At 47.2% G+C, this 16,711-nt stretch overlaps 1 protein-coding gene across 1 annotated transcript in view; it reads left to right on the top strand.

Annotated features, from left to right (window-relative positions):
• Window positions 1–16,711, top strand: part of NIBAN2 (niban apoptosis regulator 2) — a 98,740-nt gene that overhangs the window by 64,880 nt on the left and 17,149 nt on the right. Inside the window, exon 5 of the mRNA XM_053373477.1 lies at window positions 4,775–4,942. Coding sequence (XP_053229452.1) covers window positions 4,775–4,942 — 168 coding nt within the window. The remainder of the gene's footprint in view (window positions 1–4,774; window positions 4,943–16,711) is intronic.

Below are 16,711 nucleotides of genomic sequence, written 5' to 3'. Positions count from 1 at the left end.
AACATGTCTGCATCCCTTCGTCTCCGGCAAAACAGCAGTATAGCAAAAGCAACATACAACAGAAGTTCCCAGCAGACAGTGCTGGGAGTAAACAGGCATGTGATACACAAAAGTCATGCCTGTATCCTTTTAAGGTGGAATGGAACTATATCCTAACAGGAGGGGAGTGTTTGTTGACATTGCCCTACTGCTCAAAGCTCAAATCTACATTCTTCGCTCCACCCACTTTTGCCTCTGGTTCTGCCTACTACTGGCCCCCAGGAGGTTGCTCAGAAGGAAATGTGGCCCTTGGGCTGAATAGTTCCCCACTCCTGGTATATGGGTTCCCCGTCCTAAACTGGACCTCAGTTCTGGATGAGAATGTTGATCCTTCAAGCTGCAGGCAAATTCCAAAGCTCTAATGGCTGGCCAGCTTCTTGTTTTAATTACGATTACAAGGCCCTTTTGATTATTGGGAGCAAGTTGCTTACTGTTCCCAATAATCATCCATGCTTTCATCTGCCTCTGTTTTGAAATGAGACTGTGAAGTGGCACAGTCTGGCCTATTTGATGTAAAATATGATGTGGCTACATAATATACCTCATTTGGATATAGGAAGTATCCGGGGAGCATCAGCTAATCTGTTAATGGAGAACAAAGCTATTAGTGGCTATTAGGCACAGCGGATGCGTTTTCCCTTTGCTGCTGGAGGCAGGGTGCCTCTGCATACCAGTCCTGGGAGTCACAAGTGGGGAGAGCTGCTGTTTCATTCAGGTTTCCCACGGGTCTCTGGTTGGCCACTGTGGGAACAGGATGCTGGACTAGATGGACCACTGGCCTGATCCAGCAACCCTCTTCTTAAATTCTTATTTTAATATGTAGACCAGAGATGCCCAGCATGCAGCCTCTTGATCATGACTGAAATGTCATTAACGTTACATTGGACACGATAACTGTATTGCATTGTACTGTATTGCCATCCATAATGTCTCCAGCCTTCCGTCTGCCCTCTCTTTGTTTTGAGGGTAGGGGGTGAGGTGTGCTAGTGCCTCAGCTCAGAAGGGAAAGCAAACCTGCTGCCTGGCCCTTGTGTGAATTGCCAGGCTTTGACACAAGCTGTGTGCGGCTGGCTTGCAAAACTACAGCAGTCAGGGAGTGTGGTTGGTGGGTGGGGTGCAAGGAAGGGTTGTCCGTTTCCAAGCAGGACCTTCAAGAAGCCTGAAAAGACATTTGTTTGGAGAAAGGATGGCTGCCCAGGGCCTGGCAGGTTCCCACTTGGGATGATGAGGTCACCTCTTCAGGGAACAGCTGAGGCTATTCAGCTGTTCCCTGAATAGGGAGCCGGCCGAAGAGGTGAAAGTGTGCAGAGGGAAATCAAGGATTGGTGCGAGCATCACAGGAGATTTATGATGGTTGCAGGGTTTTGTTGATCTGTGACTTTTTATTTAGATCTGCATAAAACATTGGTCATCCCATTTTCATTCCGAGAGCTGCATTTTCTTCTGGGCAACCTTCTGTGGGGCACATGCCCCTAGTGCTGTGGGTCAGAATCAGAAGTGAGAGGAGCAACAATGCACAGTAAATGTTGCATTTGTACAGTTAGGCTAATTTCTGCAAACACTCAGCACACTCCTCTCTGCCCTCTATCCAGGCAAGCAAGAGGCATCATCAGGGTTCAAGGACACATTCCAGCCAGGCAAAATACACTCCAGGAGGGTATGAAGCAGGGCTGGTGAGGGGTGTGGCTTGAGGAGAGAGGCGTGACCTGGGGACAGACCTGGAGGGCTTGCTCAGTGTTACTATGTACACTGACTGGCTGCAGCTCTCAGAATTCAGACAGGGATTCTCTCCACGCCCTACTGGGAGCCACTGAAGATTCAGCCGGGGAGCTTCTGTGTGCAAGGCAGGTGCTCTGCCACTGAGTTTATATTATTATTAATAATTTATTCGTTTCAACTCATTATTCGCTCATTGCACAGATGTATCAAAGTGGTTTAAAGGTAAAGGGACCCCTGACAGTTAAGTCCAATCACGAACGACTCTGGGGTTGCGGCGCTCATCTCGCTTTATTGGCCGAGGGAGCTGGCATACAGCTTCCGGGTCATGTGGCCAGCATGACTAAGCCGCTTGTGGCGAACCAGAGCAGTGCATGGAAACGCTGTTTAGTTTCCCGCCGGAGTGGTACCTATTTATCTACTTGCACTTTGACGTGCTTTTGAACTGCTAGGTTGGCAGGAGCAGGGACCGAGCAACGGGCACTCACCCTGTCACGGGGATTCAAACCACCACCCTTGGCTCAGTGGTTTACACCACAGCGCCACCCGCATCCCTATCAAAATGGTTTAAACCCACTTAAAAAACATAAACATACCATAACATTCATAGTCATATGAAAACACATACTATTCATTTAAAAACAAAACTTTCTCTAATAGAAAACTGTGGAAAGCTTTGGCAGCAAAAACATCATCAAAGCCTTTCAGATGCCTGGGGATGGGAAGGTGAGCTTTTTACCTGGCGAGGCAGACCTCACTTAAGAGAGCCACAGGGGAAGGCTGCCTTCTCTCTTGTCACAACCCTCCGAGCCTCACTCAAAGAAGGGACCCAGGGTAGGGCCTCAGGTGACGACATAAAGGTATGGGTATGTTCCCCCTTTGAGAGGCATTCTAGAATATACTGGGATCCTGATCTATAAAGTTTTATAGGTCAAAACCAGCACTTTGTGCCTTCTCAATATATGTAAGCCTCTAACTTAAAAATAAATAAATTTAACTTTAAAAAAAAATCTATTTCTGCATTTTGGAAAGCCAATAAAAACGCTATTTATTTATGCATTTATTTATTTTTTTAAAAAGACAACCAAGCACTATGAATTGGACTGTGTAGCTGTTAACCTAGATTGTGCTATATGTTCTGTTTGCCTTGAACCTGTCAGCAGCTGGGCTGCTGCAGTAATTTGATGCTTTTGCACTGTTTTCAGAGGCAGCCCTATGTAAAGAGCATGGCAGTAGTGCAGTCCTGAGGTTTCTAGAACATAAATCATAGCAGCCAAGTTATTTATATCCAAATAGGGTTGTAGCCGGGCCACTAGTCTGATTTGACAGAAGGCACTCTGTGTCAGCGTGGCCACCTGTGCCTCAAGTGGCAGCAGTGGGTCCAGGAGCAACCACAAGACAAGAAACATGCTCCCCAAGTCGTCTCTATTAAGCTCCAGCTCCAGTCCATCCTTGTGACCATGCACTGATCCAGTGCACATTAGCTATGGTCCTTCCCCCAATCCCTGCCTCCCAGATGTTCCCATTTCCTTTGCCTCGCCTCCAGGGAGCTTGCCATCTGCAATCAAATCCAGAAGTGGCAGGTGGGCTGCACGTTTGCCTGGCCTCAGCAGCATGTGGCAGACAAATCAAGACAAATCTGCGCCTTGCAGTAGAAACATTTATCTAGTTATTTAGTCTGCTGCCTCTTGCTAAGACTCCTGTTCAAGCTACGGAATCCAAGCATGGCTTCTGACCTACTCCTTGAATGGGTAGGGTGGATTAAAATATGCCAATTCTTTTAAATGGATTTTCTTTTGTTGTTTCTTTTGTTGTGGCAATAATTACTACTGTACATTTGCATAGAGCAGGGCCAAGGAAGCTTTTTCTACCCGAATGCCACATTCCCTTCTGGACAAGCTTCTGAGGGCCACATGTCAGTGATGGGTGTAGCAACAAACTTCATTTTTCCTTTGTTGGTTTCTACACACTCCCCTCTCTACCCTCCGCACAGACAAAGAAGAGGCATCAGAATTCAAGAGCACATTGCAGCTAGGCAAAAATACTTGGAGTGTGAAACAGGGCCTGTGTGGGTGTGGCCTGTGGAGAGGGGTGTGGCTTGGGGAGGGTTCCAAGAGCCAGCTAAAAAGGCATGGAGAGCCACGTTTGGCCCCCAGGTTTGAAATTTCCCAGTAATGGTATAGCACTTTCAAGGGTCCAAAAGTGATTGGTGTTGCAGTTCTGACAGTGACCTTGTAAGGAGGAGGATGGCGAAACTTGTGGCCCTCCCAGATGTTGCTGGAATACAACTCCCATCATCACAGGCCATTCTGGCTGGGACCAATGGCAGTCGCTGGGTCCAACAACATCTGGAGGGCACCAGTTTGGGGAAGAGCAAAGTGTGTGTTGCCAGCACTGAGGGGGGGGCAATTCTCTGTTTGATCTGGATGAATCTCCAGTCTAAGCAGTGCTGCCCCACAGAGGCAACACATGGGCATGTGATGGGTAAGCTCTCCTGAAAGTTAAGGTAGTTCTTGCTAGTTGCCACCTCTCTGCATGAGGAGGGAATTTGCACAGTCTGTGTATCAGGCATGACTGAAGAGAACAATGGGCTTCCCCAGCCTCTGGTGACTCCACTTCCCTGTGTGAGTTTCTGCTGTGCCCTGGCTTCCTGGCGGGAAGTGGCAATGTTCAAAAGTGCAATGGGCAGTCTTCTTTGAGGCCAGATATGCCTTGTGTGTTTAGGCAAGGACTGAATTACCCATTTGGGAAGGAGGCAAGATTCAGCATGCAGAGTAGCGACAGAGATCTTCCTATCAAGTCCAGCATCCCGTTCTCTCAACCGACTAGCCAGATGCCTGTGTGAATCCCACAGCACATAAGTGCAAATGCCCTCGTCTGCTGGCCTTTCTGACTGTGTGTGTTTTTCCAGTCAGGAATAAATCACATGATGTGTGCCAAGCTTTGAAAGTGGGGACACTGATTTCTTCCTTGCTCTGCCACTGTCACATCTGTCTCTTCATGTTTTTTTGTCCCCCAGGTTCTGCACCCAAATCGGGCAACACCTCTGTCTTCAAATGCCCCACAGAGTTCCCTCTCATCCTATGGCACCCTTACGCCCGGCACTACTACTTCTGCGTGATGACCGGGAAGGAGCATGAGAAGTGGCGAGCCGTTTTCCAGGACTGTGTGCGCCACTGCAACAATGGTAAGTCAGTCAGAGACTGCCGGTTTAGCCTCTCGCTGGACAGCAGAGGCTGCATTCACACAACAGCCTATTCCATTTCCCCCATGGTTTCACTTGACATTGTATGTTTGAGCCTGCATATGATGTAAATGCCGCTTCCAGAACTAATGAAATATGGGCATAGAAAAGATTCCAGCAAGCGTTTAAAGGTTAAAACAGAAGGCGCTTGCTGAATCTCTTTACGCAGGTTCCCTGAGGATTATGTATTCGTTTAACAACGTTTGAAAGACATTTGACTGTAGTAAAATCTCTAAGCAGTTTACAAGAAATATAAATATAGATTTAATAGTAAATAATAAAAACAAAACACCATTCACAATAATTAAAATTAACAGTAAAAGAGATTCAAACACATTAACATTTCTGTGTCTGGATTGGCTTCCCTGAAGAAGAAAAAATGTTTTAAGTGTTCTCCAACAGAGTACAGTGAAGGTGTCTGCCTAATGTCAATAGGCAGGGAGTTCCGAAGTGTAAGGGTCCACAAGTATTAATGTGGCACCTGTAATAGTTCCATGGACTGAAGCAGTCAAGTGGGCTCATATGGGGCAAGTAAACTTGTCCCAAGCCACTAAGTGCTTTGAATACAAATAGGAACACCTTGAACTTGGCCTGGTAACAGATTGGCACCCAGTGCACATATCCTTTTCCATCACTCTGAACATAGTAGGACTTCGTCAACTGCAGCATGACTGACTAATTAATGGCCATGTATCTTCTGCTTAGGGATGTGGGTGGCACTGTGGGTTAAACCACAGAGCCTAGGACTTGCTGATCAGAAGGTCAGCGGTTCGAATTCCTGCGACGGGGTGAGCTCCCGTTGCTCGGTCCCTGCTCCTGCCAACCTAGCAGTTCGAAAGCACGTCAAAGTGCAAGTAGATAAATAGGTACCACTCCGGCGGGAAGGTAAACGGCGTTTCCCTGCGCTGCTCTGGTTCGCCAGAAGTGGCTTGGTCACGCTGGCCACATGACCCAGAAGCTGTACGCCGCCTCCCTCAGCCAATAAAGCGAGAGGTGCGCCGCAACCCCAGAGTCGACAACGACTGGACCTAATGGTCAGGGGTCCCTTTACCTATCTTCTTACTTAACCTCCTCTAGGAAAGGAGAGTGCTCCACCTTCAGAGGTTTAACTGCTAAACTGCCTTTTTACCTCTACGAAGTTGCTCTTGACATATTCAGTCAGGATCTTCTTTCTTGCAGTATCAACTGTTTTATTCCAGCAGAGGCAAGAAGAAACAAGTATGGAAGAGCATTGTGGGAAACGTGTGTGTGTGTGTGTGTGTGTGTGTGAATGCCTTATGGCCCATCTAGTCCAGCATCCTGTTCTCCCAGGGGCCAACCAGATGCCCCAGTAGGAAGCCTGAAAGCAGGATCTGTGTGGAACAATGCTCTCCTCACTCAGGATCCCCAGCAAAGGAAAGGTTTCTCCAACATAGGAGGCAGAGCATAGCCATCATGGCCAGTAGTCATGGATAGCCTTATCCTCCACAAATTTGTCTAATTCTCTTTTAAAGGCATTTAAGATGGTGGCCATTACCACCTCAGGCAGGAGCAAATTCCATAGCGGATCTATGTGCTGTGTGAATATATATATTCACAACATGTTTATATTTTAAATAAACCTGTCTTATTTCTTCCTCCCCTCTCTCACATAAGTGTCCCTGTCCAGTTTTTTTCCTTTCCCCCAAATACAATTCAAAATTCATATAAACAGAGGTAATAATAATAATAATAATAATAATAATAATAATAATAATAATACAACTTTCAAAGAAAAACAGTGTGGGGAAATATCCAAACGCCTGCAGGTAACTGCTGCAGAGGTTAAAACAGTGGTTTTCTAACAGTTTCCCAGGAAACAAAACGTTTGGGTGCATTGTAGAATGGCAAGTGCCTTGAGTTTCGTGAGATCTGGTGCTTCTGGGGTTTGAACCTGGGACCTTCTGCATACAAAGCAGATGTTGTACCATTCAGCTCTTGCCCTTGCTGCAAGCTTCTTGAAGGACTGCCATGGCTACAAAGAGGCCATGTAAATTTCAGTCTCTGCTTCTCATCAGCTTTGAGTCACCCTCTGCCAACCGTGACAAAGTTTGTCTGATGAACTTAAATTTTTTGATGGGAACTGTTTTGGATGTTGTGAGTATAGGATTCTGACCAGGCCAGTGGCGTAGCGTGGGGGGTGCCAGGGGTGCCGGCCGCACCGGGCGCAACATCTGGGGGGGGCGCGAGTCCAGAGGGCCCAGCCGCGTCGTGCCCTCGGCCTGCCCCTATTGTCAGAGCGGCTGGCCAGCCTCCGCCTGCTCCTACCTTGCCCACCCGAGGACTGCGGCAGCGCCCGCCCCCGTGGCCACCTACCCTCGCCTTGCCCATTGGCTTGCCTCCCTCGGCCCCGCCTCTCTCCGATGGCCGCGGGGGTGTCCTGCTCGGTGCCGGCGCCTTTTTTCAGGAGGTACGGAGGCTGGACGGGGAGGTGGGGTCGGAAGCGGGCAGAGAAGGAGGGGAGCTCGTAGCCAAAAGGGCTGCGCCGGCCGGCAAAGGGCCGGGGAAAGTTTGGAGAGGAGAAACGCACCGTCATGATTTCCCGGTGGAAGCGGCAGGATTAGGGATGGCGAAGCGTAATTACGCACAAATTTCGCTGGGTGAGAGCTTCGGGGATCGATCGGCGGAAATGGGAATCAATTGGAATATGAGAGAGAGAGAGGGACCATCATTCATAGGCATAGATTTGTAGGGTTAGGGGGCGCAAATCCACGGGTTAGGGGGCGCAAATTACTTGCCTTGCCCCGGGTGCTGACAACCCACGCTACGCCACTGGACCAGGCACAGGGAGTGAGCAACTGGTGGAGCAACATGATGTGTCTTTTCCACAGCTGGGTCTCAAGTTGCAGTTTGTTGAGCTCCACAGCTTGAGCCAAAGAGATGCTTTGGAAGAGAGCAGAGCAGTGCCCAGACTTACTAAGTGGGAACACCTCTCTTATAATCCGGCCTCAGAATTATTTGTTTACCTGGGGTGATGAATTTGTTAATAGCAGCAGTGTTGCAGTTTTGTTTATTTGTTTTATTTAACAACATATATACAGTCATGGGAAAAAGAAAGTGCACCCTCTTTGAATTCTGTGGTTTTACGTATCAGGACATAATAGCAATCATCTGTTCCCTAGCAGGTCTTAATATCAGGAAAACACAACCTCAGATGAACAACAACACATGACATATTACACCGTATCATGATTTATTAAACAGAAATAAAGCCAAGATGGAGAAAACATGTGCGAAAAACTAAGTACACCCTTACTGCTTCCATACGAATTAAGAGGCTAAGTAGCAGACAAGGACTGCCAATAAAATGCCCTTGCTTAATTGATCATCAGGAAGTGTGCCTACTTCTATAAAAGCAAAAATGATACAATGCTCTTAGAGAAGCAACTGCTGCTGCCAATGAAACTGGGAAGAGTTCTAAGGGCATCTTCAACCAGTTTTAAGTCCATCATTCTACAATGAGAAAGATTATTCAAAATTGGAAAATGTTAAAGACAGTTGCCAATCTTTACAGGAGTGGACATCACAGCAAATTCACCTCAAGGTCAGACCCTGCAAAGCTCAGAGAAATTGCCAAAAACCCAAGAGTTACATCTCAGGCTCTACAGGTCTCAGTTAGCATGTTAAATGCTAAAGTTCATGACAGTGCAATTAGAAAAAGACAGAACAAGTATGGTTTGTTTGGAAGGGTTTCGAGGAGAAAGCCTCATCTCTCTAAAAATAATATGGCTGCATGGCTTTGGTTTGCAAAGTTGCATCTGGACAAACCACAAGACTTCTGGAACAACGTCCTTTGGACAGAAGAGACCAAAGTGGAGATGTTTGGCTATATTGCACAGCGCCATGTTTAGCAAAAACCAAACACAGCATATCAGCACAAGCACCTCAAAGCAACCGTCAAGCACAGTGGAGGGGTGATTATTTGGGCTTGTTTTGCAGCCACAGGTCCTGGGAACCTTGCAACCATTGAGTCTACCATGAACTCCTCAGTATACCAAAGTATCCTGCAGTCAAATGTGTGGCCATCTGCCCAACAGCTGAAGCTTGGCTGAATCGGGTCATGCAACAGGATAAGGATCCCAAGCACACCAGCAAATCTACAACAGAAGTTTATGCATTTTGTTGTTGTTGTTGTTTAGTCGTTTAGTCATGTCCGACTCTTTGTGACCCATGGACCAGAGCACGCCAGGCACTCCTGTCTTCCACTGCCTCCCGCAGTTTGGTCAAACTCATGCTGGTAGCTTCGAGAACACTGTCCAACCATCTTGTCCTCTGTTTTCCCCTTCTCCTTGTGCCCTCCATCTTTCCCAACATCAGGGTCTTTTCCAGGGAGTCTTCTCTTCTCATGATGTGGCCAAAGTATTGGAGTCTCAGCTTCAGGATCTGTCCTTCCAGTGAGCACTCAGGGCTGATTTCCTTCAGAATGGGTAGGTTTGATCTTCTTGCAGTCCATGGGACTCTCAAGAGTCTCCTCCAGCACCATAATTCAAAAGCATCAATTCTTCGGCGATCAGCTATCTTTATGGTCCAGCTCTCACTTCCATACATTACTACTGGGAAAACCATGGCTTTTACTATACGGATCTTTGTTGGCAAGGTGATGTCTCTGCTTTTTAAGATGCTATCTAGGTTTGTCATTGCTTTTCTCCCCAGAAGCAGGCGTCTTTTAATTCCATGGCTGCTGTCACCATCTGCAGTGATCATGGAGCCCAAGAAAGTAAAATCTCTCACTGCCTCCATTTCTTCCCCTTCTATTTGCCAGGAGGTGATGGGCCCAGTGGCCATGATCTTCATTTTTTTTTGATGTTGAGCTTCAGACCATATTTTGCGCTCTCCTCTTTCACCCTCATTAAAAGGTTCTTTAATTCCTCCTCACTTTCTGCCATGAGGGTTGTGTCATCTGCATATCTGAGGTTGTTGATATTTCTTCCAGCAATTTTAGAGAGAGCTTTCTCTTTTGATTGAATCAACTCTTTTTCTAATCTACAGTAGATGGTTCTGTAGTGAGAAAAAAGGAGAAAAGAACAGAATCAAAGTGTTGCAATGGCCCAGTCAAAATCCAGACAGTTGAAATGCTGTTTGGGATCTTAAGAAAGCTGTGCATAAATAAATACCAGAAAACCTCAATGAACCGAAGCAACATTGTAAAGAAGAATGGGCCAAAATTCCCCCACAACAATGTGAGAGATAGATAAAGTCCTACAGAAAACAATTACTTCATGTTATTGCTGCTAAAGGTGGTTCTACAGGCTATTGAATCATAAGGTGTACTTAGTTTTTCACACATGGCTTTTCCATTTCGGTTTTATTTCTGTTGAATAAATAATGAAACAGTGTAATATGTCCTGTGTTGTTCATCTGAGGTTGTATTTACCTGATTTTAATACCTGCTAAGGAATAGATTATTGTTATTATGTCTTCATATGTAAAACCACAGTATTCAAAGAGGGTGCACTTTCTTTTTCCTGTGACTGTATGTTGCTGGATTGTAAGAAAACCTCTTAGTGGTTTACAAAAAATATAAAAACAAAACGTCCTCAATTTAAAAAAAGACTAGTAAAAGTAAGATATTTTAAAAGATGCAAGAGATCACTAAAATCAACAGTAGCTGAAAAGGGATGAAATACAAGCAACTTCTACATGTCTGGAAAGCCTTGCCTAAACAAAGATATTTTTAGCAAGCACCAAAAAGAATATAGCAAAGGCCTAATATCAATAGGCAGGGAGTGTAGGTGCTGCCACACTGTAAGATTGATTTATTTGGAGTGGGGAATAAGTATTATGCAGCACCTACGACAGTGCTAGTTCTGCAGATTGAAGCAACGAAGTGGTAAGGCGATCCTGCAAGTAAACCAATCCCAAGGTGTTAAAGGCATTAGTAATAGTAGCACCTTGAACTTAGTCCAACATCAGATAGGCAACCACTGCAGCTCTCTGAGCAGATGTGTTATGTGCAGACGGGGCCTCACTCCTGTCAGCATTCGTGTTGCAGCATTCTGTACCAACTGCATCCTTCAGGTCAAGCTCAAGGGAAGCCCCTCATAGAGTGGATTGCAACAATCCAACCTTGAAGTCACCATTGCTGGAACTACTAAGACCAAGGTTGTTGGTGCTATTTGTTAGTAGGGCTGGCAGTGTGTGCTCCTGATGGTCACAGAATGAAGAAGGCATGATTCTAGAGCAGATGTTGTTAGGCTCCAGCTCCCATCAGCCCCGGCCAAAATGGCCTGTGCCCAGGGATTATGGGAGTTGCAGTCCAAAACCTCTGAAGTGCAGGTTAGCACAGGCTGGTGTAAAGACTGTTGAATGGTTTATTTAAATGTAAAGGTTCATCATTGTTGCACCCGATGTGTATGTCTTTAAGGGGCCAGAGCAAGGGCCAGAGTAAGATAACGAGACCCAGCTTTACAGCTGTGAAACGTAGCAGGTGCTGCTGAGTTGTATTTGATTAAGGTGTGTCAGCATTTGGGTGTAGTATATAAGGAGCAGCACCTAGCTCTCCCATTACCCTGGGGGATGGGTTGGTGGTTGGGTCTGGTTTGGTTGTTGATGTATTGGTGTAAATGGAGTTTTTCTTTTTCTTATTAAAACCTTGTTTAAGTTATTTTTGAGTCCTTTCTTTTTAATGCATGGTCTCCCCAGCAAGCTCTCTGCAGCGTTACCATACTGCAAACAGCCAGTGCAGAGATTTCACTGGTTGGGCATTTAAATTTCTGAATGGAATAACAGCCTTCCCACAGGGCTGGCCCAATACATTTTGGCACCTGAGGTAGATCTCTAAATAGTGTCCCACTCCCCGGCAGGGGAAAAGGGGGGATGGAAGATCTGCATCAGGAACAAGGGGGGAAGAAAGATCAACATCAGGGTCTGCTGCCCCTGTGGATCCTGTCGCCTGTGGTGGTTGCCTCACCGTTCTTCATGGGTGGGCCAGCCCTGCCTGCCCATGTCCATCAAAGCCATTTCCACTGATTTCCATTGTCTGGAGATTTTCTGTTTAAGGGATTCTCAACACAAATATTCCTACATCTTCCTGATGTTTTGTACTACAACTCCCATCACCCATGACCATGGCTGAATTGGCTGGGGTTGACAGGAGTTGTAGTCTGACCGACCTCTGGATCAAATCACATGGGCAGCCTTTGCCGGCCTGGTGCTCTCCAGATGGTTTGGAATACAACTCCTATGAGCCCTAGGGCACAGTTTACCTTTCAGTCTCCTTTAGTGCCAGCCTTGAAGGACGGGGAGAGGAGGGATACTTGTGCAATAAATTAGTATTATTTATATGGTGTTTGTGTGCGCTTGCACTTGAATATCTTTTTGTAAAAAAATTAATAATATGGAACTGCAGATCTGTTGGATAGCTTTTCTCTGAGGCAAGCCTCACACCCACCTTCCTTTGAATGGGCACGCAAATATTGATTGATTGATCCTGAGAATCTGCAGGAGCTGTGGGCCTTTTTTCTCACCTGGGGACAAATTAATGCCTTCCCCAAGCTCCAATTAAGGTGAGCTCTTCCCAGCACCTGCTAGAGCCTAAACCGCTGTTAGCTATGCTCCCCCCCCCGCCCTTTTACTGCTTCCTACTGCAAAGTTGTGCAAGCTTTCTGTCCATAGTGGGCCCTTGGCATGCTTTGGCAGGTTCTGGCAGGGTCAAGCATCACCACCACCCTCTTTTTCCTCCTCCTCCTGCACCGCTCTGTGGGCTTGCAGCCCTGCCCTGCGCAGGGTGAGGCTTTGCTGGCAGAGGGTGGCATTTTCGATGCGGTGATCCCCGCCCATCCTGTCCTCTCCTTTTCTCTCTTGGCAGGTTTCCCGCTGCCTGGCCTACGTGGAATGCGTTGTGCGGGTGGGAGAGCATTAGAATGCCAGGCTAGAAAGCCATCCATCACCCCTCCCCACCCGCTTGGGGAGGACTTCCCTCTGAAATTCCTTTTCCCACCCTGAACTGGGCAGATCCTTCCACCGTGCTTACAATAAACCACCCTGTCCTTCCCCCTCCTCCCCTTTCCTCCCTGATTTCTTTCATGCTGCAACGTTTTGAGAGTTCACTCCCAGTACGTGTGCTGCTTTGTTATTTTAAGTTTATGTCCTTTGCAGCCATGTTTTAATTTATTGCTGGGCTCAGATGGCTCAGCGCCACCTCCTTAAATGAAGGAGTCGTCGTTAGGCTGCATGTTGTGCAACTGACCCATGGGACAAGGTCATGTGTGCAAGAGAGATTGCAAGATTGGCTTTCTGTGCTTTTATTTATTTATTCCTCTTTCCATCTAGCCCTCAGAAATAGCCCTACATCCCCCTCTCCCTTCACCAGGTCTGTTTTGCACCTTCCTAATGAGTTTTTGCCTGGCTGGAATGTGCCCTTGAACTCTGATCATGCCTCTAGCATGCCTGGACAGAGGGGTGTGCATAGCCTGCAGCTCAAAGGTAAAATCTGCGTTCGTAATGTCTCTGGTCCCACCAGAGTTGCCTAGGAGGAAATGTTCTGTACCCCGCATCACATGGGGATAGACCCACATGGACTGTGCCACCTCAACAAGCACGTGGGATGGTGCTTATTGGAGCCCTCTGCTAACTTGCTGTGCTCCAGAGGTTTTGGACTTCAAAATCTGGGTCTGGGGCTGATGTGAGCTGGAGCCTAACAACATCTGCTCTAAAATCAGGTCTGCTTCATGTTCTGACCTTCAGGAGCATACACTGCCAGCCCTACTGGGCAGTAACAACAACCTTAAGCATAGTTGTTCAGGCAATGGTGACTTCAAAATCTCCTTGTCTTGCTGGAGGGCAAGAAAAAATTGCTAGTCATCCCCAGGCAGGACTGCAGTGGGGTGGCACTGGATCATTTCACCTTCCAGAATCTTTCAAGGGAGATGCTGGGCAGCCAGCCATATACATGCTGTGTGTGTGTCTGTGTGTCTGTGTGTTCTGCCACATGCCTGGGAAATGGTCATGCTAGCTTTCGGAACCCATCCACGATCAGCAGCCCTGCACCCCCTTACGCCAAAATGGAGCCAGAGAAATGTCCTGAGGTTCATTCTTTCCTCCACCCGTCCTCCTCCTGCCTCCATCCATGGCTGCATTTATTTCCCAAGCCTATCTGAAGGGGAGCGGCTGCAGCACAGTGGCAGACCATCTGTGTTGCATGCAAAAGGCCCCAGGTACAATACCCAGTGGCATCTCCAAGTGGCACTGGGACTGACCCCTGTCTGAAAGAGAGCAGCTGCCAGTTGGTGTAGACAGTACTGAGCAAGATGGACCAATGCTGTGACTCAGCATAAGGCAGATCCCTGTGTTCCTGTTTCTGTCTGAATTAGGAGGACAAGAACCTTAGTTTATGGTTAGGAGGAAGACTGTAGCTCAATGGCTGGCAATCTGTTTGCACACAGACAATCCCAGGTTCAGTCTCCCAACATCTCCAGGAAGGGCTGGGAGCATCCCGTTCCTGGAAGCCTTGGAGAGTCATGACCAGTCATTATAGACTGAGCTAGATGGACCAATGATATGGCGAATATATGGCAGATTCCTATTTTCCTAAGGAGATGTGGTTCTGGATCTAGAGATGCGTGGTGGTGGTGGTAGAGGAAGTAAAGTCTTTCCATAGGATCTCATGCATGTGCACAGCCACAGAGCCTGGCTGCAGCATCTGGTGTCTCTGAATCCTACTGGGTAGGAAATAGTATTTGTAACGGGGGCAGGAGGGAGTCATGGTCACATTCTGCGTAGCTCCTTGCCTTCCCTGAGGACGGACAAAATATGCTCTAGTGATGTACCAGGCATCCGGTATTCTTCTTCCACCAGTGTTGAAACAGCCCCTTTTGTTGTTGTTCTTAATCCAGCAACCCTGTTGTTTCCTCCTCTCCCAGAGCCTTGCAAAGAAACGAAAGCAAGGCAGAGTTAACACTACCCCTTCTCAAAGGAGAGAGAGAGAGCTCTCCGCCTGCTTCCCTTTCCTCCGTCCCTCTACGGTTTGTCCCTGCCAACTCCAGACTCGGTCATTAAAAGAATGCCAGTTTTTTCTTTTTTCCTTTTACACCTCTTCTTTCCTTCTCCCATTTCAGAGCGGAGTGTGTGCCCGGGCTATAATTCTTGTTGCTGAAACCTTAGTCCAGACCTTGCCAGATCTAGCCACCTCTTGGCTTAACTCTTCTCATTCCAAAAAAGAAAGCTGTCTACTCCAAAAGGTTGGGGGGGGGAAGACTGTGGAGAAATGCTCACAGCCTCCCCCTTCCCCAGCAATGAATCACACACAGAGGAATCTTGGGCAGCTGTGATGCACCCCTTTCTCCAACCGCCTTACGGGGGTGTTGCTTGTGTTAAAAGATTTTCAGAAATCATGTGCTGACTGTGATTCATCCCATCACATTATTTTTAGTCACTTTCTCTTCCTTCTCCTCCCCCCTGCCCCATGCCAAAATGTGGCAATTTCCCTTTTGAAGACCTTCCTCCATCTTCGGCTTTCCAGACAGGATTCCTCTTTTGTGGATGTTACGTCAATTTCCAGAGCGCTTTGATTGTAACTCTGACACTGGCACAGGCACAGCCCAGCCTTGCCTGTTTAACTCTTCCTTCTTTTTAACCCTTCTCCCTCTCCCTCAGCTGGTTGGGTTTGTTAGGAGATGTAGGAAGCTGCCTTCTACAGAACTAGGCTATTGGTCCATCAAGGTTATCATTGTTTGCACTGACCAGCAGTGACTCTTTAGGGTTCTAGACAGGGCTCTCTCCCAACCCTGCTTGGAGACAGCAAGGATTGAACCTGGGACCTTCTCTTTACATGCCTGTTATCTGAGCACCACAGCACTTTCCCCTCTTGTGATTCCTAGCAGCTGGATTTCAGGGGGTCCAGTTTGCAAGGCTGTGTTATTGTTTTGTTTTATGGAAGATTTGTCCAAATGACATGGGGGCAGAGGACTCTGTTTGCTCTTTCTGTCCTGTCTAGGAGGCTGGGATAGCCTCTCCTGCTGGATAGGATCATTTTGATTGACCCTGATTGCTGTAGACTGCAGTTTTTCAACCTTGTTTCCCCAGATGTGTCGGACTGCAGCTACCATAATCCCTGAGCGTTGAGCTAGGGATGTTGGGAGTTGTAGTCCAACTCCATCATAGAATTGTAGAATTGGAAGGGTCCATGAGGGCCATCTAGTCCAACCCACTGCAACGGAGGAGTCTCAACTAAGCATTTGTGACAGAAGGCCATCCAACCTCTGCTCATATATTGGAAGGACTGGGGCAACCCAGTTAGATAGGCGGGGTACAAATTATAAAATTGTTGTTGTTGTTTCAACAAAACCAAGGAAGGAGAGTCCACCACCTCTTGTGGGAGTCTCTTCCACTGTCAAACAGCTCTTGGTGTGAGAAAGTTCTTCCTGATGTTTAGTTGGAATCTCCTTTCTTGTTACTTGAACCTGTTGGTTCATGGACTAGCCTCCAGAGCAGGAGAAAACAAGCTTGCTCCATCTTCCATGGGACAATTCCATCAATTGTTGCTCATAAGGCTTGGTTTCCAGACCCTTGATTATCTTGGTTGTCTTCCTCTGCACACATTCCAGCTTGTTAATGTCCTTAAACTGTGGTGCTCAGAACTGGACACAGTATTCTAGGTTTGGTACTATTACTTCCCTTGATCAGGATGGGGACAATGGGACTTGTAATCAAATGGCATCTGGCAGGGGATGGTGGGAGTTGTAATCCAACAACATC

The sequence above is a fragment of the Podarcis raffonei genome, chromosome Z (genome assembly GCF_027172205.1).
Source record: "Podarcis raffonei isolate rPodRaf1 chromosome Z, rPodRaf1.pri, whole genome shotgun sequence".
In the NCBI taxonomy this organism is placed as follows: domain Eukaryota; kingdom Metazoa; phylum Chordata; class Lepidosauria; order Squamata; family Lacertidae; genus Podarcis; species Podarcis raffonei.
The sequence above is the reverse complement of the archived record's forward strand: the minus strand, read 5'-3'. Positions and strand labels throughout refer to the sequence as shown.